This window comes from Scyliorhinus canicula, chromosome 10 (genome assembly GCF_902713615.1).
Source record: "Scyliorhinus canicula chromosome 10, sScyCan1.1, whole genome shotgun sequence".
NCBI lineage: Eukaryota > Metazoa > Chordata > Chondrichthyes > Carcharhiniformes > Scyliorhinidae > Scyliorhinus > Scyliorhinus canicula.
In genome coordinates, this window is record NC_052155.1 from 183,924,986 (window position 1) to 183,950,273 (window position 25,288).

The 25,288-nt window shown below is 45.9% G+C and overlaps 1 protein-coding gene and 1 long non-coding RNA gene across 2 annotated transcripts in view; one reads left to right on the top strand and one right to left on the bottom strand.

Annotated features, from left to right (window-relative positions):
• Positions 1-7,696, bottom strand: part of tshz1 (teashirt zinc finger homeobox 1) — a 99,699-nt gene extending 92,003 nt beyond the window's left edge. Inside the window, exon 1 of the mRNA XM_038810280.1 lies at positions 7,472-7,696. Coding sequence (XP_038666208.1) covers positions 7,472-7,511 — 40 coding nt within the window. The 5' untranslated portion in view covers positions 7,512-7,696. The remainder of the gene's footprint in view (positions 1-7,471) is intronic.
• Positions 7,697-9,694: 1,998 nt separating this feature from the next.
• LOC119972825 lies at positions 9,695-20,802 on the top strand. The gene is made up of 2 exons (XR_005462159.1): positions 9,695-9,784; positions 20,117-20,802. It is a non-coding gene; the product is annotated as an uncharacterized LOC119972825 (long non-coding RNA).
• The last annotated feature ends 4,486 nt before the right edge of the window (positions 20,803-25,288 follow it).

The following is a 25,288-nucleotide window of genomic DNA, read 5'->3' on the forward strand; positions in this document are numbered from 1 at the left end:
ACGTTGATTGAGGGATACCTATTGACCAGGACACCAGGGGCCGCTCCCCTGCTCTTCTTTCAATCGCGCCCTGGGATATTTTACGTTCAATTGCGAGGAGAGATGGCACCTTGGATTAAAGTATCATCGTGAAAGGGAGGAATCATTGGCAAACTTTTGACTGCAATCAAATTGTGGTGACCGTTTAAAAATACATCCAATCGCAGCAGTTCACGTAAGGGATCTGTTGCCAAAAAGCAGGACTCTAGTCAACCCAAGAGTCAGGAAGGCAAATTTGAATGAAGAAGCTCAGTTTCCTAACATGTGGCACCTCCCTGAATATCACAACACGTGTGAGATATTCTTTAAATTCTTTTTTTTAAATAAATTTAGATTAGCCAATTATTTTTTCCAATTAAGGGGCAATTTAGCGTGGCCAATCCACCTACTCTGCACATTTTTGGGTTGTGGGGGCGAAACCCACGCAGACACGGGGAGAATGTGCAAACTCCACACGGACAGTGACCCAGAGCCGGGATCAAACCTGGGACCTCAGCGCCGTGAGGCGGTTGTGCTAACCACTAGGCCACCATGCTGCCCTCTCTTTAAATTCTTTAATGTGTCGATGTTTCCCAGTGACAACCTTTCCCACTCTGTCCAGTTTGACACATGTCCATTATATGAATGCACCATAGCAACTAAAGGAATACCAGGACTTAGCAATGGTTCAAGAATTCCAAAAACATTGACACACCTTGCGAAACAGGAAAACGTTTGACCAAATGGAAAATGTGTCTTTTAATATTCGTGCAGCTTCCAAAATAAAAAGGTCAATTTTTAATACAGCAAGCAGATATTTTTGCGAAGCAATGAACATGAGCTCGGCTAATGTCACTGCTTACATCTGTGCAACAAGGACCAACCTGGTTCTCCATCCCCTCCTGCTTAAATTAATCCGTTGGCACAACACACTACAGTTACTGTGGTCTGCACAAAGGACATTTTACTGAAACCTCTGTGAAGGTTCAAACAAAAGGGAGCGAAAAATAAGAGACAGACAATTGCATTCCACTAAGAATATTGACTTAATTGGAAACAAGAGATTTATTCTAAAGGCCTTTTGCTGCATAATAAGCTTTTCTTGCATAACATCAGAAGACAACTTTCTCAGACTTTGCTTAATGCTTAAATCCTGAATGACCTCTACGTAGCTCAACTGATCATTATCAACTTTGAATTTGATGGCAGATACCAAAAGGCACATGCAGCATGACCGAGTGCCCCCAACAACAGATACACAGACAGGCGATAGGAAGGATATCCAAGGATCACGACACAGCAACCAAAGGTATCGCAGAGAATTTAAAACACAGAAACAGGCCATTCGGCCCAACTGGTCTATACTGGTGTTTATGCTGCACGGGGTCAGGACGGGGGGCACAGTGGCTAGCACTGTCGCCTCACAGCACCAGGGACCCAGGTTCAATCCGGCCTTGGGTGACTGTCTGTGTGGAGACTGTTTGTTCTCCCCGCGTCTGCGTGGGTTTCCGCCGGGTGCTCCGGTTTCCCCCCACAGTCCGACGATGTGCAGGTTAGGTGGACTGACCACACTTAGTTACCCCTTAGTGTGCAATGATTGGGTAGGGTTACGGGAATAGGGCAGCGGAGTGGGCCTAGGTAGGGTGCTCTTTCAGAGAGTCGCTGGAGGCTCGATGGGCCGAAAGGCCTCCTTATGCACAGCAGTGATTCTATGAGTCCCTTTCCCACCCCTCCTCCTCTCAACATACCGGCTCATCCTTCAATTTCTTTCTAGCTCATGTGCTTATATAACTTCCCTTTAAATGCGTCTATGCTATTCACCTTGAGCATTCCATGCGGTACCGAGTTTTCATTCTAACCATTCGCTGGATAAAGGACTTTCGCCTGAAGGCGAAGTCAAATGTGAAAGGAACGACTGGCATTTCAGGGAGCATTAAAAAAAAAAATTTGGATCTGAATTTGCGACAGAATCTTTCCACCACTAACCAGTCAATGAAGCAGATTTTAAAACGACCAAGCGAGAGAAGGAAGGAAACGGAGAAGGGAGGGTGGAAGTAGGCTTTGCGGCATGGTAGCACAGTGGTTAGCACTGTTGCTTCACAGCACCAGGGTCTCAGGTTTGATTCCCGGCTTGGGTTACTGTCTGTGCGGAGTCTGCACATTCTCCCCGTGTCTGCGCGGGTTTACTCCGGATGCTCCGGTTTCCTCCCACAAGTCCCGAAAGACGTGCTGTTCAGTGAATTGGACATTCTGAATTCTTCCCACCCTATTCCCATAACCCCGTAACTCCACCTGAACAACACATCTTTGGACTCCAAGGGGCAATTTAGCTTGGCCAATCCAACTAACCTCCACATCTTTGGACTGTAGGAGGACACTGGAGCACCCGGAGGAAACCTATGCAGACACAGAGAGAACGTGCTGACTCACACAGGCTGTTACCCAAGGCCAGAATTGAACCTAGCGCTGTGATGCAGCAGTGCTAACCACTGTAACACCGTGCGACTCCGGCTCGTCAAAAAGATTGGGAAGGGAAAGAAGGCTTTTGCAATGGTAAACACGGTCGAAATGTAGAGAAATGCAGCAGACAAATTGTGCACAGCAAGCTCCCACAAATGGCAATGAATTACAGACCAGATAATCAGTTTCTCGTGATGCCGTTTGAAAGATAAATGTGGACCAGGGCATTGGCGGGACACCTTAGTTCCCAGGAAACCCGGTTGAGTGCTGAGCTCTCAACTACAAAGCCATTATTTCATGTTTTAAGTTACCTATCATATGAATGGGCCTCGTTAATTTGTCAAGCTTTCAACTGAGAACTGTACAAACATAAGACACTCACACGTAAGAGATGAGGATCTGTCTAGAGCTGGATAATATAGATGGAGCACACCATAACTTACATTCCTTTGGCTGAAGAAGGACGTTTAGTGACAAGAGATCAGCAAAGTAGAAAATGGGAAACAAAAATGCAAAATAATAAATTAGATCCGAAAATAGAATGCATGTCACCTGGACAGAAAACGCATTTGGACTAAGGCTGTATGGATTTCCAAAGAATAAGTGATAACATCGAGCTCTAATTATAAAAGAAAAACCTAGGGCGGCACGGTGGCACAGTGGTTAGCACTGCTGCCTATGCCGCTGAGGACCCGGGTTCAAATCCCAGCCCTTGGTCATTGTCCCTGTGGAGTTTGCATATTCTCCCTGTGTCTGCATGGATTTTGCCCCCTCAACCCAAAGATGTACAGGTTAGGTGGATTGGCCATGCTAAATTGCCCCTTAATTGGAAATAAATAATTGGGTACTCTAAAAAAAAATTTAAATAAAAGAAAAACCTGATAACAATCATATAATATGTATTAGTAATGCTTGTATGGGATTAATATTGTCGGTGTGAGTTATGGCAGTTACTTAATACAGTCTGTGTTTTATATTCAACTACACAAAGGGTCACAAACGTGATATCTGTCTTTTTTTTTTAAAACTTCAATTTGTAGAAACAGAGTTTAATTGATGCAGCCAATGGTATTATCAATTTGCAACCAAAGTTTTAATCACTGAAGATTATAGCTTCAAGAGATTGGAGGGGGTGAAAATCATCTTGGCATAGGGAGGGGGGCGAGATCAGTAACCCATTTTGTTAAAACACACCTGAAATTCAGAAGTCTGTGGCCATTTTGCTTGGCCTCTAATGTTGTTACTGTTAAAGCGGGATTAATTTACCTCTGCACAGTGCTCAATGTTCCAAGCCATTTTTGCAATTATAAAATAGCTGAATTATTCCTGATCTAAAAGATTTTTTTACCTGCGCCCAGCTTGCCACTGGAAAAAACATGATGACGTTTCACTGAGATGTTTTAGATGGGCCAGGAAGATGTTCGAACCTTCAAATGAATACATTCAGACAGACAGGTTATCTGCCCGACATTGTGAAGTGGAGCTGGTGAGTTATTCCCTGATTTCAGCAATTTAAACTTTCCGGGATTGTGGCTTAAGCTGGTACCTGGTGTCGGACCATAGAAAGAGGAGCGGCCTATTCAGCCTCCCAAACCTGTTTCCCCCCATTTTAACTGCATCTGCCCACTTTGGTTTGCAGTAATCCTTGACAACCTTGACTAACAAACAAAAATAATCAATCTCGGTTCTGAAATTTTCAACTGTCTCCACGATTTTCTGTGGAAGTGAGACTTCCAGTACCTTTTGTGTGAAGAAGTGCTTCCTGATGTCACCACTGAATGACCTTGCCCTAATTTTAACATTTTGTCCCTTTGTTCTGGACTCAACGGAAGTAGCAGTTTCTCTCTATCTACCTCATCAACTCATTTAATCATCTTATAAAGCAGTAAAATAAAAAATGGGAATTTGTGACAACAGCTTGCTCCATAATCACACCACCACCACTCGCTAGTAAATTCAATTTAGTCCAAATCTTCTCCATTTCTGGCACCTCTACCATATTGAACAGATCAGCAGCACAAAATGTGTCACAAAATGTTACATAAGCACAGACAAATGACAAAGAACAAAAAGAAACATTTATTTCTACCTCATTCTTTGCCGAGACAGGTCTGTAATGGGTTTTAGGTATGATTGAATCTATTAAAGAATTATAAATGAAATAAAGAATTTAGGAGGAACTTCATTGCCCAGAGAGTTGTGAGAATGTGGCACTCACGCCGACACGGAGCAGTTGAGGCAAATCGTATAGATCGCTGTAAGCGGGAGCTGGGGAAATCTCGGAGGGAGAAAGGAATTTGTTGATGAGGTTAAGGTGGGAGAGATGTCGCATCAACACAGGAACTTGGGTCAAATGGCCCCTTTCTGTGCTTTGCATTCTGCTTAAAACCCCAATGTTTATTTTTTTTAATCCTGCCATGTAAAAAAGATCAAAACAGAAACTACAATAAACATTCAGATCTGAAAGAAACTGGAAACTTAGCAAAAATGTTTTAGTCTGGCTTTATGGCACTGTTAGAAGCAGAATTACTGAGGTCATTAAGGCAGCATTGTGTCTGTGACATGATTAGTCAGGTAGCAAAGTCCATTTGTCACCTGCACCAGTAAATTGAGTTAATACTGCACTGTGGGCAATAGGGACTGTATAATATCAACTTGATCACATCAAACTGACTGCAAACCTGACACCTTACTAAATTTGTCAGCATTAATCGTGAAACCTGTCACATATCCATCAAGTTTACAGATAATTAGAGACTTGGTAATGAAGCAAGCTAAATATCCCTTACGATTCCCTCCTTTTTTTTTCAAGTGATAATTATGAGGCCTCCTGGTTTACAAGGGACCACTTCCTCCGATCATTTACTCCCCATCACTGCACAGAAGCAATGGGACTACCTCTGGCTCGTTTCCCCCTATTCTCTCCCCCATCGGCCTGAACCCTTACTTACATATATCAGTTGGGCCACATCTTCAGAGCCATTTCCTGGCTGCCAAACAATCAATTTGTTTTTTAGACACTTGATATTCTCCGGAAAAGAAAAGTCATCAGTTATGCAAGTTGTAACAGCCAGACAAGCCAAGAGACAGCCCTAATGAACCCATATTTCATCCATAAAATGTGCTTAAAATGCCACTATAAAAGATATTTTACCATCTTTTTAGCTAATTTTCTCTCCGTTTAAACAGCAGATGACTCAGTCATCAACTCTTCATTGCTATTACAAACCTGCATTTTGATTAAGTACGCCAAATGTCATGTATGGGAAAGAATGGAAACACTAAAGCCTGCCAATTTTTGATTGGCCATTAAAACCAATGATGTATGTGCCTGTCAAAAGACAGACAATTAAATCAATATTGGAAAAAGTCGCCTTGATGGCTTGTTTCTATGTAAGAGCTGTCAGGGCGAATTACCATGCACCATCACGTTTGTGTCAGTTATTCACCCCTTATAAAAATATTTGTTGTTCAAAGTTGCTGATATCCTATTTCCCCTGGACTTTAATGGAAGCCTGCAATGTCATGCTAACTGACCACCCCCCCCCCCCCCCCCCCCCCCCCACTCATCATTTCCTTTACAACAGAGAGAAAAGTGTGCTCTTCAAAGCATGGGCAATTCCTCAGATTATTTAGCAGGCCAGCTCCCAAAGTTTCCTTTTTTTTTCAAAAAAAAAGAAAAAGGAGCAACAATTCAGGTTAAGCCCATGATATTATTTTGCATTGAATTGACTAATTCCTGGGATAAGTTAGGGGATCAGCTGGAGATGGGAAGGGGGGGGGGGGGGGGGCGATGTTGACTGCAAGGGAGAGACTTAAAAGTTGGGAGGATGGGGGATGGGAAGAAAGTGAAGGGGGGGGGGGGGGCAAATAAACTTTGGACCAAAAAAACAGGATAAGTGACCTGACTTGCAGAGAGTAACGTCAGGAACATGTGGGTTGCCATGGTGAGTGATTTATTGATCTTTATCAGGAATGAATAGATCAAAGACTGCCGAGATGACAGAGGATCTATCATATATCAAATCCAGGGTGCCATTCGCCTATTAGGAGCAGAAAGAGAGAGGGGGAGAGGGAGAGAGAGGAAATCAGAACAACTACTTCAGAAAGGAAATATTTTGTTAAATGTTCTATTGATTTATTTTATATAAACGTTCAAGAGGTTACCTATCCCTCAGTGAGTCCCCATGGCTCTGGCAAGGAGGGGGGGGGGGGGGAGGGGGGGAGACCTTCCAAAAATGCATCCACAAAGTCTACACTACACATGCCCTCACATCCTGAGAGGACTTGATCATTGTAAAACACCCTCTCCAACATCATCAGCTCCTTCTCAACACCAGAAGACGAATTAAGCCTCTTGACATTTATTTTTAAAAGAATCACAAGGCTGGAGGACACCCCCCCCCCCCCCCCCCCCCCCACCACCACCACCACCCCCATCCCTCCTCACCAAGGCTGGGGGCTTCTCGCAAGAGAAAGATGTAGTGGGGTGGAGGTGAGGGGGTGGGGTGGGGGTAACAGGGTGATACAGACTGAAAATGGTGGTGGTGAGGGGGGGGGGGGGGGGTTCAAAATGCAATGAAATGCGATCGAATCCGCGACGCAGTTAAGAAAAAAAAAACATGCCGGTGATAGCATTTGACAGACACCTGACAAACTACGCCACTCACACCGGGAGAAGGAACGGCCAAAAATACTAAAAAAAAAATTTTAAATCCTTGCATTCACCAAACGACACAACACACACAAACATAGAGGCCACTCGACAGGGGGAGAATGGTTAATAAAAAAATAAATAAAAGGTCAGGGAGGGGGGTTATGGGGTGGGGGGGTGTGGAATATATATCACTCCAACCCCCACCCCACCCCCCCCCCTAAAATAAATAATGATCAATCACCGTGTGTCCGCATCCTGCACCTCGTCCTCGTGGCTGGAGAGAATGCGAAATTTACAAGACCCCCAAAAGTGCATCTTTCTGTCTGTGCATCTTACCTGCCGAGCGCCTGGGAGCTTCTTGTTTCCTCCTCGGCATGGTTGCGCTGGCGGCTGCTGCCGGCTCGGAGTTTCCGGAGTTGTTACTTTAATTTTCGGTGTTTTCATACAGACCCCACGATTAGGCAGGAGGCGAAAGTGTAGCAAATGGGTTCTATTTTCTCCAACTCTTGTGGGTATGGTGTGTGTGTGTGTGTGGTGGGGGGGGGGGGGGGGTCTTGTTGTTTGATTTGGGGAGGGAAGGAAGGGGAGGGGTGGGGTGCACTGGGGAGGAGGGGTGGGGAAGGAGGGAGGGAAGGAAGGAAGGGGGGAGTAGAAGAGTTGAAGCAGTTGGAGGAGAGGGCAAAGGGGGGGAGAGGTCCGTGTTTCCTTCTCTCTCTCTCTGTTGAAGATTGGTGCTGGTGTTGATTGTGGGGGGGGGGGGGGGGGGGGGGGGTAGAGGAGGGGGGGGTGGAGGTGATAATCTTGTCAATAAAGCGCTCCGCAAACCTCCTTCAGCCAGCAGAGATGTCAGAGAGACTGAGACGGTTTGAGCCACTGCCTCACATGCATGAGATAGACAGACACATACTCCAGTTACTTGTCTCTCTCTCTCTCTCTCTGCCCACTTTCAATACTTAAATCAATGCAGGCAACAGACAGATTTCGCACATCGCAGACAGTTGAGTGAGAGAGCGACCAACTAGTTCCCCATCATAGTAACAATTGTTATTTTGGAAGTGGTGGGTGTGGGGTGGAGAGATAGTGGGGGGGGGGGGGGGGGGGGGCAGAGAGCGTAAACTCTCGGGTGGGCTTTGAGGAAGGGGGGGGGGGGGGGTGAAATACAGAATATCCACTGAGCCAGACAGTCTTAACTGATTCACAGAGCTATCGAACAACATCCAGCGATGATCCGCTCCCTCCACCCACTCGGTAGTGTTGCTCAGAGTACTGTCTCAGGAAATGTGACAGATTGGAGGGGGAGGGGGGGGGGGGGGGTTGCACAGAAGCAGCAGCAGCAATGATGGGAAGTAAAGTTCTCCTTACGATCCAATGTTTTGCCAGTGTGTCTGCAGAAGAAGTCTGTTGTCTGCAAAGCCCTGGGCTCCGTTTTCCCTGATTTGTCAATGTCCATTCGATTGCATTCCCAAAGATTCCCTCCGCCAGGAGTGACCCAGATATCTGGTGGGGGTGGGGAGGGGGGGGGTTATTTTAATGGTTCTTTTCTCTCTCTCTCTCTCTTTGAAATCTTCTGAAATGCTCCTTCAACTCTCAGGACGGCTGCATTCCAAACTTAGCTTTCGGCCACATCTGGGCTGCCTTTTCCCAGTGGGGGTGGGGAGGGGGAGGGGTTGTGTTGCCTTCTTGGAGCTGTGTCAACCTTCCCTCTTTCCCGGTGCGACGGGCGCTTCGAACTGGTCTCCAGCAAACTTTTCCGCCAATCTAACGCGGCGAGGTCTGGTGTCACTTCGACAGGAGGAAGCTCCCCGGCTGACTGACGGCCTGTCTACAACTACACAAAGAAAAACTTAATGGTATCTTTTGTTCCTCTTCATTTCAAGGACAGTCCCCAAACTTCACGTTGCTGTTGTGTTGCCGATATTGATTCTGTTACTCTCTCTCTCACACACACACACACACACGGTTGGGAGTTGATGCCGGACTCCTGTTTGATTCGTTTTACCTTTGAGGAAGTGAATATCCTGTACGGGAAGAGGAGGGTCTGTGTGCGTCTGTGTGTGTGTGTCCCTCTCTCCTCTCTCTCTGCGCGCTCTTCAGCAATTATATTCAGTAATCTTACTCCAAATAATAGTATTTCCAACCCTCTCCCCCCCCCTCCTTCCCATTTCCCTCTATCTCTGTGTCCTTAAAACCAGCTATAAACAATACTTTCCTAATAATTAGCCCGCCCCCTTTTTGATACAGTGTGGTAGTTGTTCAGATATAAGCTGTCAGCAGGGAGGGGTGTGGTGGGGTGGGGGGGGGGAGTCTGTATTAATTGTTGGAACACTTCCTGAACTTTGTTCTGTATTCTGTTTCCCCTCTCTCTCTGTCTCCAGTGTCGGCACAATGTCCAATTTGGCTTGGGTAAGGGACGCTACTTCCACTCTTCCAGCCTGCGCCCTCTGGCTCAGCGAGCTGGGCGCCTCTCAGCTGCCAGGCGCCACATGAGGAAACTGGCCCGTGAAACAACGCCCGGCTCAAACTTCAGGGGGGGGGGGGGGGGGGAGTGTCGGGGTGGGTGAGGGTGTGTGTGTGTGTGCGTTTGCCTCCGACCTGCTCCCGCCTTCCCCAAGCCCCGGAGAGGGTGAATTTATCACTGGTCCGGAATTGGTGAGTTGCCTCTTACTCTGCACAAAATGTTATCCCGGCGTTGATTTTGGAAGCGAAACTTCAGCCGGAATGCTCGGTTTATATAAAACAATTTGGCCTCCTGTTGAACTGCTACAAGTTTCTCTGCTGAACAAGAGGGGGGATAGTGTTGAAGGTGTGTGTGTGTGGGTGGAGGGGGGGGGGGGGGGTAATGTTGGGGTGGGTGGTGATGCGGTTACAGAATATTGGGGCAAAACAATAAATAACCAGACCGACCCACTTGCACTTGAGTGTTGGAAGTGGGAGTTAATGCGTCCAGAACAACTTCAGGTTCCGCCCTGACATCTGTGCAGTGATCCAGCCATCATAATGTAGCAGCGCGTCCATCTACTGTCTGTCTTGCCTCAGAGTGCCCGCACGTCAGCTACAAGAGACAGCTTTACGTGAGATCTGACACAAATACACTCACGCTGACTGACAGACTGACTGGGGGCAGTCCATCCAAACACACACACAAATGGTACAGTACTGCACAACTCTACAAAATTCCTGCCCTTCATTACTGGGCAAAGCGTATTTTTCATTGCAACCGTCTAAGTCAGTTGCAGTAATGGGTAATAAACATTTAAATAGGTTTGATTTGCATGTTATATATTTTTACGGTAATCTAAAATAAGAGATTCATCATATTTCTATTGTGCACATTTTTGTTTAAAAACAAAAGAAGCGGTAGGATTTGCATATCCCCCCCCCCCCCCCCCCGTGTTATTGTCTCTCCGTGGAGAGGCTGAGCCCACACATCTTGCCTCTCATCCGCAATTCTGTGGATCATTGCAATTGTATACTAAAACCTTTCAGTGAGATAGCCACACATGTGTGGACCTAAGCACTCGAATGGCTACATGTATGTATTTATATGTGTGTGTGGGGGTGTTATTTTGTGCAATATGGAGATATAACAGGGACAATTAAAGCTGCACTTCCGATTGCACTGGGCTCCCCTTATAGTTACAGAAATGCCCTGCAATTCGACAGCAGCAAGGGTGGGTTTTATTCAGATACGCGTGCCTTGTGATCAAGACATATTTGCCAATCAAATATAGAACAAGCGACCATAACTGTACAGATACAATTTTATTCACACCAGATGAGAGGGGGGAGGGGCGGGGGGGGCAGCATTAATTCAGCGAACTCCCGACAGGTTGGCCGTGTCCAAGCAGTGTTTAAACCCCGTACTCCAACCCTGCCTGCATCCTAAAGTTTTCCTACAACACACAAACGGTGCTTAAATCACCAGCATTTGCAGATTTGGAGGTTCCTCAGAGGGAAAGTCAGGGAAATTCAGGGGGAGATTTTGCACTCAGAACGTCCGAATCTTTCACCTGACTATTCTGAGATGGAATTCCGATTTCTTTTCAATTCCAATCACGCCACCTCGTTCGGCTCAATCTTTCCTGACTGGGAACACCTTCCCCCTTGGCATATATTACACAGTAAGAAGACTTTGGGAATGAAGCCTGCGTTCAGACCCTTGGGAGGGATGTGTGTAATCTTTAATATCCAAACACCTCTTTCAGAGATTGCTGTGTGTCACATGAAAATGGAATTATATATGTTACCTGTGACGGTGGTTGCAAGGTTTGACCAACCCTGCCTTCCACTCGTTTGCTCTGAGCTGGTAACAGGGAAAGAGGGCAATAGTTTACTGCTGTCTGCCTCACGGTCAAGTCAATCGGTCACTGAAACTGTACCTGAATCATGAGCCTGAGATATTTCGATTCCACTTCGAAAACGCCTGGAAACCGCGTTTGCATTTTTTATCAATGCAACTCCGCACCTCACACACACACACACACCTCTCGCAGGTTTTAAATAAACCTACTTCGCAGGGCTGGGCTTTTTTTGAAGCAGGCCTCGAAAACTTAGGTTGCAAATGTTTTATTTTTCCAACAAAAATAACTGGGATCCAAAACCAGGCAAAATCCTGGGATTCGTGGGAGGAATTAGGGAACTCCAGTGATTCGGTATGGATGGTATGTCCGGATTTTCTTTGTAAATAGAGCTCTGGGTTTTGGTTTCAGACACCCGCTTGGGCACCACAATTGTTTATAAATGTTTACTTCACCGCGTTCTTGGTCTTGTCAATTCTGCTTTTTGATCTTGAATTTTTAAGTCAACGGTTTCTGTGAGAGCATTTGGATTGTTGTTGCTACTGTAACCCCGACCTTGTAACCTCAATGTAAGTCAAGAGCAGGAATTATATTTTTTGGGGGGGGGGGGTAATGTAAACAGTACTTGCTGTGGACTGTCACAGGTTAGAAACAGGAGGTCTTCTTGCATACGTCCCCAAAACAGGCGACAGGACAACACGCCCCCCCCCCCCACCTATACACACACACACACACAAAGCATGTTGTACCATCAATGTAAGAAGCATGTTTTGAAATGGCAACCGAAAACTGTCGCCTCCTACATTCCCAAACAATTTACCTCTGTCAATTTCAGGCCAGTTTCAGTCTCAATAAGTGATCCAGGGGCTGTGAAACCTCCGTTTCCTGTTACAATACACTGAATATATTTTTTAAGTGAGGAGGTGGGGGGGGGGGTGGAATTGATAAAAGGGTTGAAGTAATTTAATTTTTTTTAAATGGGGGGGGGGATGGAAATGGTGGTGACGACTGTGCTAGATTTTGGATCGTTTTTAACTTTGAGAGAGAGACGCACATTCACACTCGCTCTCTCTGTCCCATTCTCTCTCCCCTCTCCCTGGGTGAAATCGAGGTGACGGACCCTCTATCGGGTTTGACTGCCTCGCACCAGTGTTCAGGGAGAGCCACAAGGCCAGTTGACACGAGATAAGGTTACGGAAGTCAGCGAACCCACCCTGGGCTGTCCTCTGCACAGTCTGGGGGGGTGGGTGGGGGGGGGGCTCAGGTATCTGAAAGCTGAGCAGCCGGATGGATGTCCCTGTTGGCGAGGGACACCGAAAGTCGCTGAGTCCTGACGATGGCAGGAGATGCTCGCTCGCAGATTTAAGCACCGCCAAAATGCATCGGTTCAAATTTCACCCCACGTGCATTAAAAACAAAACTGAAACTAATTTTCAACCCGGTCATTTTTAATCTTTGTTTTTTTTTTAAAAACAAAACAATATACCTTTCCTCCAAACCCCATTTTAAAAAATAACTTTAATTCGGCGCAGCCTTTCCAGAGGTTGGGGCTTTTGAAATTAGTTTTATTTTCTGACTTGTTGTTTGGTCTGTTATTGCCTCTTTCGAGGGGGGGGGGGGTCTATTTCATTTGCACGCGTGGTTTGTAAAATGTATTTTTTTCTCCAGTATTGACTAAAATAGATGAAGAAGTTAAATTGCATCGAATGAGACTTCGAGGGAGACTACATTGGGTCATCGTTAACCCTCAAAACCTGTGAACATTTTTGAAATTGGCAATGTACCCTCGCCCTCTTGGAAGGTCGGGAGCGGGTTTAACCCTTTCAGGGCGCGATTTCCCTGAGCTTGAATCAAAATGCTTTGAGCACTTCAAGGGTGCGGATCAAAATGCATCACAGCAGAAAACAAACCGATCAAATCAAATAATAACTTTTCCCTCTCTCCCCCCCCCCCCCGCCCCTTTATGGGTCAATAGGTTTTGAATCACATCACAGTGTAACTGGATGCTGCATGCAAAGAGTCTCTGGGACTGCTTCGTTCCTGCTCCAGCAGCCCAGATCCTGTCACCAAATCGGGTTCGATGATGCACACACCGACCTTTTATTTTTGAGATCGCTGCAATCTTGGAGGAAACCCATTATTGGGGTTATTTATATTTTTTAAAACTCACACAGAAAATGCTGGCTAAACTCAGCAGGTCTGGCAGCATCTCTGAGGAGGGAGAGAGAGAGAGAGACAGAGGTTTGGGTCTAAATGACCCTTCTCCAGAAGGTGTGTGCTGTGACTGCTGCCAGCGAATTAAATCAGAATGGTTTCAGTGAGTGACCCCTGTCCTATTTAATATTCACTCCCCTTTAACTCCCGCACTGAGGACCTCTGCCATGAACTTCAGATAATTATCCTTAAACTACACTCACGTCAAGTCTCAGTCTCTTGTCTCTTGTCTCAGGTTATGTGGGGAGTGAGAGGGGGGTATCATCAGGGCAATTCACTCTATAACGGCGTTATAGCCATGCTGACCTGCCCCCGCTTGAGAGGCAGATTGAAGTTTGCAGGATAATCGCTAAACTACCTCCGTAAGGAAATGTCAACGCCCTTTCGAGCGAAGTTTATTTGGTCTTTTCGAATAGACAGAGAGAGAAAAACAAATCTTGCTTTTCTCCCCTGCTTGAGAAAGTTGCCCCAGCATCTAAGGGGTATTTTTTTAAATATTGCAATGTTTTTTAAAATTATTGATCTTCCTGATGCACCACCATAGCTCTCTCCACAACCCTACCCATTTGTTTAATTTGCCAGCCAGGGAGATACATTAAAGATTGACCCTGGCCGCACCACATCTTGGGAATCGACGACCTTTTGATGTTACGTAAGTCATTGAGCTGACTGAGAAAGGCATTGGGTTGGTTTGTACAATCAGGCCTGTGCAGGGTAGGAGGGCGCACATGTCCTCTCCATGGCACACCGCTCATGGTGAAGACAGCACTGGGTTGACACTGTGACGCTAAAACAGCCCCCAATGCACCCCGGGGAGAGTCTCAAAATGTCATTGTACAAGAAAGAGCCCCTCTGAAATTGCACGTTAAAATTCATGCCCATTCCACTTCCTGTACATTCTTTCATGACTATTTTCCCCGCCACTTGTCCATTTTTCTTTTGAAAATCTCGACCCCCCCCCCCCCCCCCCCCCCCCGGTTTCAGCCCAGACATATTTTAATTATTCAATTCCCATACCAGCCTCCCCGAACAGGAGCCGCAATGTGTCAATGAGGGGCTTTTCACAGTAACTTAATTTGAAACCTACTTGTGACAATAAGCGATTTTCATTTCATTTACTCTGTGAATGTTTTTCAAATGTTCTCTTCATTCTTTGCGGTGCTGGTCTGAAATTCAGTTCGCCCCCATTAGACCTTGCTCGAGATGATACTGTCCTGTAGACCTTGTTCAAAATTCCTTCGAATTCTGAGCACCTCTCACAGGTTATCTGTTAATCCTGTCAGCCCTGGATCAGTTGGGAGCACTCACACCTCTAAATCAGGAGATTGTGTGTTCTGCTTGTATTCCAGAGACCCTTTGTGCAGAAACGCAAGCTGACAGACATTCCCAGTGCAGGACTGAGGGAGTGCTGCACTGCCAGAGTTGTCACCTTTTAGATAAAGGGTAAACCGAGGCCCTCTCTCAGGTGGCTGAAAAATCCCATGATGTTATTTTGAAGAACAGCGGGGGAGTGCTCGCGGTGTCTTGGGCGATATTTATCCATCAACCTACATCACTAAAAACAGATTATCTGGTAATTTTCACGTTGCTATTTGTGGGAGCTTCCTGTGCACAAATTGATCGCCACATTTCCTACATAACAATAGCGACTACACTTCAAACATACCTCATTGGCTATCAAGCACTTTGGGAAGTGTGGTTGATAGGCGCTATATAAACACAAGTCTTTCTACTCCTCTTGTGTTCAAAAATGTCCAGTGAGTCAATGTAAATTATACGATCCTCTCCACATGAACGTGGACATTATTACTTTTTGTACACTCCTGCCATTTTTTCTGAGGATTCAATTGAGCAGAGTCAGCCAATAAAGCAGCATGGACATTGTGATTTTTAAAATCCTACTTCAACAAAAAGTTATCATTAGTCTTTTATGTTTTTTAAATTTAGTGTATCCAATTCATTTTTTTCAATTAAAAGGCAATTTAGCATGGCCAATCCACCTACCCTGCACATCATTGGGTTCTGGGGGCGAAACCCACGGAGAATGTGCAAACTCCATACGGACAGTGACCCAGAGTCGGAATCGAACCTGGGACCTCGGCGCCGTGAGGCAGCAATGCTAACCCACTGTGCCACCGTGCTGCCTCACCATTAGCCTTTTAAAAAGAAAATCCTATTATGCAAACATCTCCGAATCATCTTTTAATCAACATTATGAAGACTTACTATTAATTTTTATATATTAACACACAATTGTTAATTTGCTGACTTTCTATTCCTGTGCTACCCATAAACAAGTGTTAGTCAATTGGCTCTCTTTACTAAAATCCTTCAGATTAAAGGAAATATTTCTGGGGTAATGATCATTTGAGTTTATTTACAACATGATAATTCCAACAATATTGAAGCGTTACGTTTATGGCATTTTGATAAATAGCAGACATGTAAATCTTTCCAATCAACAACTGCACATTATTTCTTTGTAAAGTTGCAATATTTTTCAAAGTTGTGCTGCTCTACATTCTACTGACGGTGACACACAGGAACCTACAAGGGACTAGATCAGGGCACTTCAGAAATCATAGTGTGGGGGAAATAAATGCCTTGGTCAATCCTTTACCACACTTTTTATCAACAAGGCGTGTTAACGCTCGCGATTCCAATGAGAACTGCAGCATAATGAGAAAAATAAAATCACTAAACTTGCCCAACAATGACGGACCATAGGACCATTGCTGCAAATATTCTATAAAAGGAAAAATAGAAACGGGCAATGAAAAGACACTGTAAATAATAGCAAAATGGAGGAATGATTTCCAGGGTTGCAATTCAATCTAGAGTTTCAAGTGACAGCTGTTAAATTTCTCTCTGTAGTTCATGACTTAATGTGAACTTTTCAATTTGATAACAGCCTTGTAGCTCCTCATTGCTACCTGTTGTTCTCTATATTGTATTTCTACATTCTAAAGTACCTAGTTACAAAAGTATATTATGTTCCAATACATAGATTGAATATTTCAGAATTGACATGTTCTTATTGTAGCATATTAAGCAAATAACATTTTATTCATTTTTGTAGTTTTTTCATGTACTTTTGTACATTTACAAATACTAAAATGTGTTTATTGCAAAGCAGTAAGTTATTATGATCTGGAATACGCTGCCAGACAGTGCAGTGGAAGCAGGTCTGATCGTAATGAAACCACCCCCACCCCCCCCCCCCCCCCCATTAAATATCTGGGGGGAAAATGCAAGGCCACAGGGAAAGAACAGGGAAATTAGACGAATTGGACACCACCTTCAAAGAGCTGGCACAGGCATGATGGGCCAAACGACCTCCTTCTGTGCTGTATGATCCCACAAAGTGTGAGACGGGCGGCATTTGCTTCCAAAACCATTGATAAAAATTTCCAATAATGGGAGAGATTAGGAAAATAGTAGTGATTTACAGCTGCCACAGACTGTCACGGTCTGGTAGATATCTGGTAGATTGCTGGATCTCACCTGTAAAAGGCAAATACTGAGTTCCGAATTTCTATCGTAATCAGGCAAATAAATAGTCCTCGTACAGAAACTTGGAAAGCCAGGCCGAGCCATGCCTCTCCCGAGCAGCTTCTAATTGGCAGTCACCAAATTATATCAGCGTAGGCTCGGAGTACATGTACCCTTTAAGCCAGATGGACAGCAGGGCAGGCATATCTTATTTTGAAGAGGTCAATTTTGCATTGTTTAACGTATATTGACTGGAGATGTGTTGTACAAAGAACGGAGTAACCAGCCACTGATCCTTTGAGCCAGGGTTCCATTCTTTGATCTTCCCGTCCAGTTATAACACTGCTTTGGCTGGAGGTGTCTGAATTGGGACCATACTGGTTTTATACTTGTCACAGCAACAAGTTGCATTTGTATAGCACCTCCAGCAGCCTAAAAAGTCGCAAGGCGCAGAGATGTAACCAGACCAAATTTGATACCCAAGGAGATCTCAGTGCGTGCGACCAAAAGTGGGAGTTGTTCAAAGTGGGAGGTTTTAACACATTTCTTAAAGGAAGAAAGAGGAGCCAATGGGTTTGTGGATTTATCCTTTTGTTTTACATTCACATGGTCTTGATCTTATTTTAAATACTTTATTGTAATTTCCCTTTGGAGTTTTTTTAACGATTCACAATATATCCAGGAAGTTTGTTTTTCTTACTATTACCAATTTGCACAGGAAATGTTATTGCCATTATTCAATCATTTATATGAATTTGAATAAAGACAGTATATTTTCAACCTTGAAATTATGAAAATATTAGACAGTGAACAAAACAAAATTCACATGCGTGCGCCAGAAATGACAAAAAATATCAGAATTGGCTTTATACTGTTGTGATCCTAGTTGGTGTTATAACTGGACGGGCAGATCCCAGAATGGAGCCCTGGCTCAAAAGATCAGCGACTGGATTCTCCATTCCTGAGACTAAGTGTTGATGCCGGGGCAGGATTTGTGGAGTTCCACAAAAGCAAAACTGGCACCGAACCTGCATCGATTCAGCGACTGCGGAGGGGCTAGCACCGGTGCCATGTGGAACACAATCGATTCTAACGAGAAATGGTGCGGGATTCGTCAGGTCCGTGATTGACACTCGGGAGGCTGACGAGCTGCAGCCGCACATACACATTACACCCCCCACACACACTCATCCCAGCCACACATACACATTACACCCCCCACACACACTCATCCCAGCCCCACACATACACATTACACTCCCCACACACACACATCCCAGCCGCAAACACACACATTACACTCCCCACACACACTCATCCCAGCCGCACACACACATTACACTCCCCACACACACTCATCCCAGCCGCACATACACATTAGACGCCCCACACACACTCATCCCAGCCGCACATACACATTAGACGCCCCACACACACATTACACTCCCCACACACACTCATCCCAGCCGCACATGCACATTACACTCCCCACACACACTCATCCCAGCCGCACATACACATTACACTCCCCACACACACTCATCCCAGCCTAACACACATTACACTCCCCACACACACTCATCCCAGCCACACACACACACATTACACTCCCCACCCACACTCATCCCAGCCTCGCATACACATTACACTCCCCACACACACTCATCCCAGCCGCACACACACATTACACTCCCCACACACACTCATCCCAGCCACACATACACATTACACTCCCCACACACACTCATCCCAGCCGCACATACACATTAGACTCCCCACACACACTCATCCCAGCCGCACACACACATTACACTCCCCACACACACTCATCCCAGCCTCACACACACATTACACTCCCCACACACACTCATCCCAGCCGCACACACACATTACACTCCCCACACACACTCATCCCAGCCGCACACACACATTACACTCCCCACACACACTCATCCCAGCCGCACACACACATTACACTCCCCACACACACTCATCCCAGCCGCACACACACATTACACTCCCCACACACACTTATCCCAGCCAACAAGATAGCGCTCATTGCGCTTGGAGCACGCCCATCCCACTGAGGGTGGACTGGGACCAGAGGGCACCTAAGTGGTGCCCTGGGGAACACCCATATGACCTGTGGCCCTAGGTTGACAATGGACAGTCAGAGGTGTGTGCAGCTGACTGCCTGCCAGACCACGGCAATGGTGCTCCATGCCTCTCCAACCTGACCCAGATCCCACCTCCTAGCCAACTCCCCACTACTCCCCCCACAAGCCCTCTGGCCAGCGGCAAGACCGTCAGCAAACTACGGCGATGTTGGACACTTTCCGCCCCCCCACCCCCTCACTCTCCCTCAGCAGCCATGTCGCTGGTTTCATGATTTTCAAAAGCACAAGTGAACCTCGCCCTCGGGATATTGGCCGATTGGAGACGGAGAATCGCTCTGAAGAATACCGGGTTGGGCCTGCTAATGATATGCCAATAGTGTTTACCGTACGTGCGTTCTGGAATGCATTGATGCTGCTGTCGAGACGACGGAAGAATTGCAATTTGACGTGAAATCTGCACCAGTGCGATTTCAACGCCAGAACCGATTCTCCGCCCAATCGGGTTTCCCGATTCCAGCGCCAACTGACGGGGAGAATCCTGCCCCATAACTTTTACTTTAAAAAAAATGTGGAGCAACAGAGTCATATGATCACTATTAGTTTTAACAACAAGAACAAACATTTATTAAACATGAAAACATTGAATTATCATACAATATGTCAGAGAATTGTCATAAAATTTACAGTGCAGAAGGAGGCCCATCGGCCCATCGAGTCCGCACCAGCCCTTTCCATAATGAAGCCCACACCTCCACCCTATCCCCTCAGTTTAACAATTACACACAGGTTTAAAGATTAACATGGATTACAAAGTGTATCTTAATCCACAATGGTCTCATTAACATAAAGTCCCTTTTAAGCACACAGGATAGCCGTGGGCAAGTACACGCTCCACTCTGAACCGTAAATGAATATCTGTGGAACAAAAAACAGAAAATACTGGACAATCGCAGCCGGTCTGACAGCATTGGTGGAGAGAGAAGGGAGCAAATGTTTTGAGTCTGGATGACTCTTCGTCAAAGTTTTGTCAATATTTGTGGATGTCTCCTCAGGTCATTGTCATGTGAGAATTTCCAAACTCCACTCCCTCTCAGGTGATTGTCATGTGAGAGTTTCCAAACTCCACTCCCTCCCAAAAACAAGCTTTAATATCTTCTTTCATTAAACTCTTAGGGGGGTTTGCCTTCCGAAATCCAGACCAGGTTTTCACACCAATCCCTGTCGGCTTTTTGTTTGTCGTGACTGCTGTGCAAACTGCGCACAGTTGCATTCACTCGCGATTTCCAGACTGTATTAAAGTGATACCAGACCTTTCATTTACCTTTGAAGCCTGCTGTTCCACTTTAATTCGGCTTAGTGCAATTGTCTCTTTAACTCAAAACACTTTGTTTATTCTTCCTTGATTTTTTTCTGAATCATCCCTTGGTCTCGGTTCACTGAACTTCATACATCGTGGATACTTCTGCAACTAGGGGATTTTCACAGTAATGTCATTGCAGTATTAACATAAGCCTACCTGTGACAATAATAAAGAGTATTATTATTATTTGTTTAGTTTCCTTAATTCGCTGGACTTTATATTTCCGGCATATGTTTTGTTAACCATTACTCCATAGTATGGCTTTTCTTCCAGCATGGCTGAGAGAGCTGTTTCCTTTTTAAACTTCTAAAAACAACTGCTGTAGCAGAGCATTGAGAGTTGCCTTCACTCTGTCTCCAACTGCAATCAAATTAGCTAAACTAAAACTTTAAAGCTTCTCTACCTTCCGAGACCCCAGTTGCTGAGTAACACCAACATCCCTCAGCTAGCCTAATTATTCTTCACGCACAATAGAAACACTGGTGGAACTTAACCGACCCCCAAACATCCAAACACCATTGTCCAGCATGAATCTAACTACGGATTTTACCCTTCCAGGTACAGACACATTAAATTAAACCCAGCTAAAACTATATCTTGGACTGAATTCTCCTCCTTGTGAGGCAATTGGGCGGAGGGGAATCAGATATCCAGCAAAAACCGAGCTTTGCACCCGGCACCAATTCGGACACCATGCTCCATTTAGTGGTGGCGAAAACAAGATTTGTACCCCTCCCAATCTCAGGGTTGGGAGGGGGGGTTGCGGTGGGGGCGGAGGGGTTGGTCAGGTCTTCTGCGAACCATGTTGGTGGCTATAGTGAGTGTGTGGTAAGTGGAGCGCTTAGAAATAGCTCCCACTGCCGGGCTCTTTAGTGCTAATCACAGCGCCAGCGGTTAGAACGGCCGCTGGACCGTGAATTGCTCTGAATCCGTGCCGGCAGGGTGCTGGCCCATTTGTATGTCCTGACTCACTTTCTGAATAGCGTCGCCAACAGAAACGCAAACCGCACGCAATTCACCCCGGTGGCAATACTTAGGGCCAGATTCTCTGATTCTGAGGCTCAGTGAGGAGCATCTGTGGCGTTTTACGTGGAAAAAATCGGCACCACCCCCTCACCGATGCTGCGACCGATGAGGAGCTAGCAGTTGCGCCACGTAAAACTCCCTGCCTCCACAAAATAAACTGCTGTAGAATGGGCGGGTCCATGGCCGGGCAAACGGTCACGCCGTAAAACATGGCGTCGGCCATGCGTGGACCTGACCTGCCAGATAGTGCCACCCCCCACCAGTCCCCCCAGCCCTCGTGGAAGCCCCCCCGGCCGGCTGCTCGGGTCCCGCCCAACTGACACAGCCCGCAGCCGCCACGCCTGAGACCACCAATCAACCGCGCGGTCGGGAACTTGGTCCATCGGGGGAGGAACATCGGGGGGAGGGCCTTCAGGTGACGGGTTGAGGCCTTCCCAACGGCGTGCGGTATGCACCGTGATGACACGGTTTCAGAGGGGCTGGAGCATACGAAACCTGCGTTAAATAGGCGCCGCCCCCAAATTCAATGTCAAAAGGGATTCTCCGCCCGATCATCGATGCCGAAATCGCCGCCGGGGAATGGAGAATCCCACCCTGAGTCCCCTAAACAGAGGATCCTGCCACTTATTTCTAATGTTTGCCAACACAAATCCCTTAAAACTACCTTTGTTTTCCTAGCAATACTTTAGATAGTGCGTGCGAAGCAGTGAGTTAAGGATTACTTCACATCTGAAAAAAACATCCAATGCTTGAACATTTCATAATCTGAAGGGTTAATGTTTTATTTGTTTTTTTTAGAAGTACTAGTTATGGGTTGTCTGTTCACTATTTAAAATGTACATCGTGGGCTGGATGAATAATCAGGTGGTCCAGATTCAACCCACAGTCCTTATGTTACACAGTTCCATTGAAGTGCCTAGTAGTTCATGAATAATGAGGTGTTAAATGGACCTATTTAGACAAACAGTTATCAGATTGGTATTTGAAAAGGTGAAAACAAGGCCATTAATCTGTTATTTAAATGTACATTTTGTACAAGCAAGTATTAAATGATAGACTGGTATTAAAATTATTCTGGTATTATACACTTAACAGAGAAACTCCCAAAGAAATGGATGAGGCGAAAATATAATTTGCAAGAGACTAAAGATAACAATCGGTAAAATCTCTTAAAAAAATTATTTTCGTATTTTTTTGATTTCGTCTCGAAATGGTGATGTACAGAATTAATTTACAAGATTTTGCAAGAGGTGATTCTCGAGTATAAAGAACGTTTTGGCATCTGCGAAACAGCTATGTACTGTTGTTTGGCTATTCTTTGACAATATTGGCGGCACAGTGGCACAGTGGTTAGCAGGGTCCCAGGTTCAATTCCGGCCTCGGGTCACTGCCTGTGCGGAGTTTGCACGTTCTCCCCGTGTCTGCGTGGGTTTCCTCCGGGTGCTCCGGTTTCCTCCCACAGTCCAAAGGTGTGCAGGTTAGGTGGGTGGGCCATGACAAATTGCCCCTTAGTGTCCAAAAGATGTGCAGGTTAGGTGGGATTATGGGATAACGCTGGGGAGTGGACCTGTAGAGTATACTTTCAGAGGGTAGGTGCAGACTCAATGGGCCGAATGGCCTACTTGTGGACTGTAGGGATCCTATGGTACTGTCTTAATTTTGGGGATCTTTTAGGGTGGCACAGTGGCGCAGCACCTCACGGCACCAAGGACCAGGGTTCGATCCCAGCTCTGGGTCACTGTCCATGTGGCGTTTGCATTCTCCCCGTGTTTGCGTGGGTCTCACCCTCACAACCCAAAGATGTGCAGGTAGGTGGATTGGCCACGCTAAATTGCCTCGTAATTGGCAAGAAATGGATTGGGTACTCTAAATTTATTTGAGGGATCGTTCATCACATTAAAGGTGATGCACTAACATAAGTCATTATTGTAGAAAACTAAGAATAGAACTGTCATCAGATTTACAGTACAGGAACAGGCATTGGCCCACCTAGTCAATGCCAGTTTATGGCCCATGACCAGTCGTCTACCTCCCCTATTTCAACTCACCAGAAAGATGTGTAGGTTAGATGAAGGGGTTATTCAGATAGGGTGGGGGAGTACTCTTTCAGAGGGTTGGCGCAGATTCAATGGGCTGAATGGCTCCCTTCTGTACTGTAGGGATTCTATGTTTCCGTGAACCTCGGTTTGCATTTATACAGCTGCTATAACAGAGAATAATGCCCCAAGTTGCTTCTCAAAGATGTTCGGAAAATGGCTGTATAGGCAGAAAAAGGGGCTATTGCAAAATTTGGTGTGGGTTTGATCAAAGAGAGTTCAACGGAAGAGCCACTAATGATGGGGTGAAGAAAGCAAAAGAATAGAGTCTGAAGGAGGGAGACTGTACTGGAAGAGAGTTGTACACCTTGAGGGGGTTACAGAGATCAGGAGGTGAGCCAGGATGGATTGGGTAATGGATTCGTTTAAAAAAAAAATTTTTTTTTTTTGAGTATCCAATTCATTTTTTCCCATTAAGGGGCAATTTAGCGTGGCCAATCCACCCACCCTGCACATCTTTGGGTTGTGGGGGTGAAACCCACACAAACATGTGGAGAATGTGCAAACTTCACACGGACAGTGACCCAGAGCCGGGAACGAACCTGGGACATCAGCGCCGTGAGGCAGCAGTGCTAACCACTGCACCACCGTGCTGCCCTGGGATAACGGATTCCTGAGGTTCAGCAGCAGACCAGCTGAGACAGGGACAGGAGCAGTGACGTTGTCAAGGTAGAAATAGGTTGCCATTGTGTGAAGACGGTTAGAGGCCGTAAGCTCAGTTCAGAGTTTAACTGAACTGTTACGTGGCGAACAGCCTGGTTCAGTCCATTGAATCCCAACAGTGCGGAAGGAGGCCATTTGGCCCATCGAGTCTGGACCGACACTCTGAAAGAGCACCCTACCTAGGCCCACTCCCCCGCCCTATCCCTGCGACCACATAACCCCACCTAATCTGCACATCTTTGGACACTAAGGGATAACTAAGCGAAGCTTTGTCGCCGAGAGCTGTTAGGTAGTTTGGTATTCTGAATTCTCCCTTGGAGAAACAGGCACCGGAATGTGGTACTGGGGGCTTTTCACAGTAACTTCATTGCACTGTAAGCCTACATGTGACAATAAAGATTATTGGAAAAAAAAATTGCATTTAGCATGGCCAATCCACCTAATCTGCACATCTTTGGACTTCTGGGAGGAAACCGGAGCACCCGGAGGAAACTCACGCAGACACGGGGAGAACGTGCAAACTCCGCACAGGCAATCAACCGAGGTCGGAATCGAACCTGGGTCCCCGGCGCTGTGAGGCAGCAGTGCTAAATACCGTAACACCCATATGTAAAATACAGGTTAAGCATCCCTTATACGAAATTCCGAAAACTGAAAAATTCTGAATCCGCACTTTCTTTCGAGCGGCATGTGACATCATAAATGGGAAATCCCACAAGGCTCCCGAATGATGCGTAGTTCCTGCATTTGCCGCACCTGCGCAGTGTATTCCAAAACCCGAAAAATTCCAGATAAGGGATGCTCAACCTGTATCCGCACAGCTGGTCTTAACATACAGAACGTGGTTGCAATTAGTCAGCGATCTCCCATTTTAGTAATTAAACAGC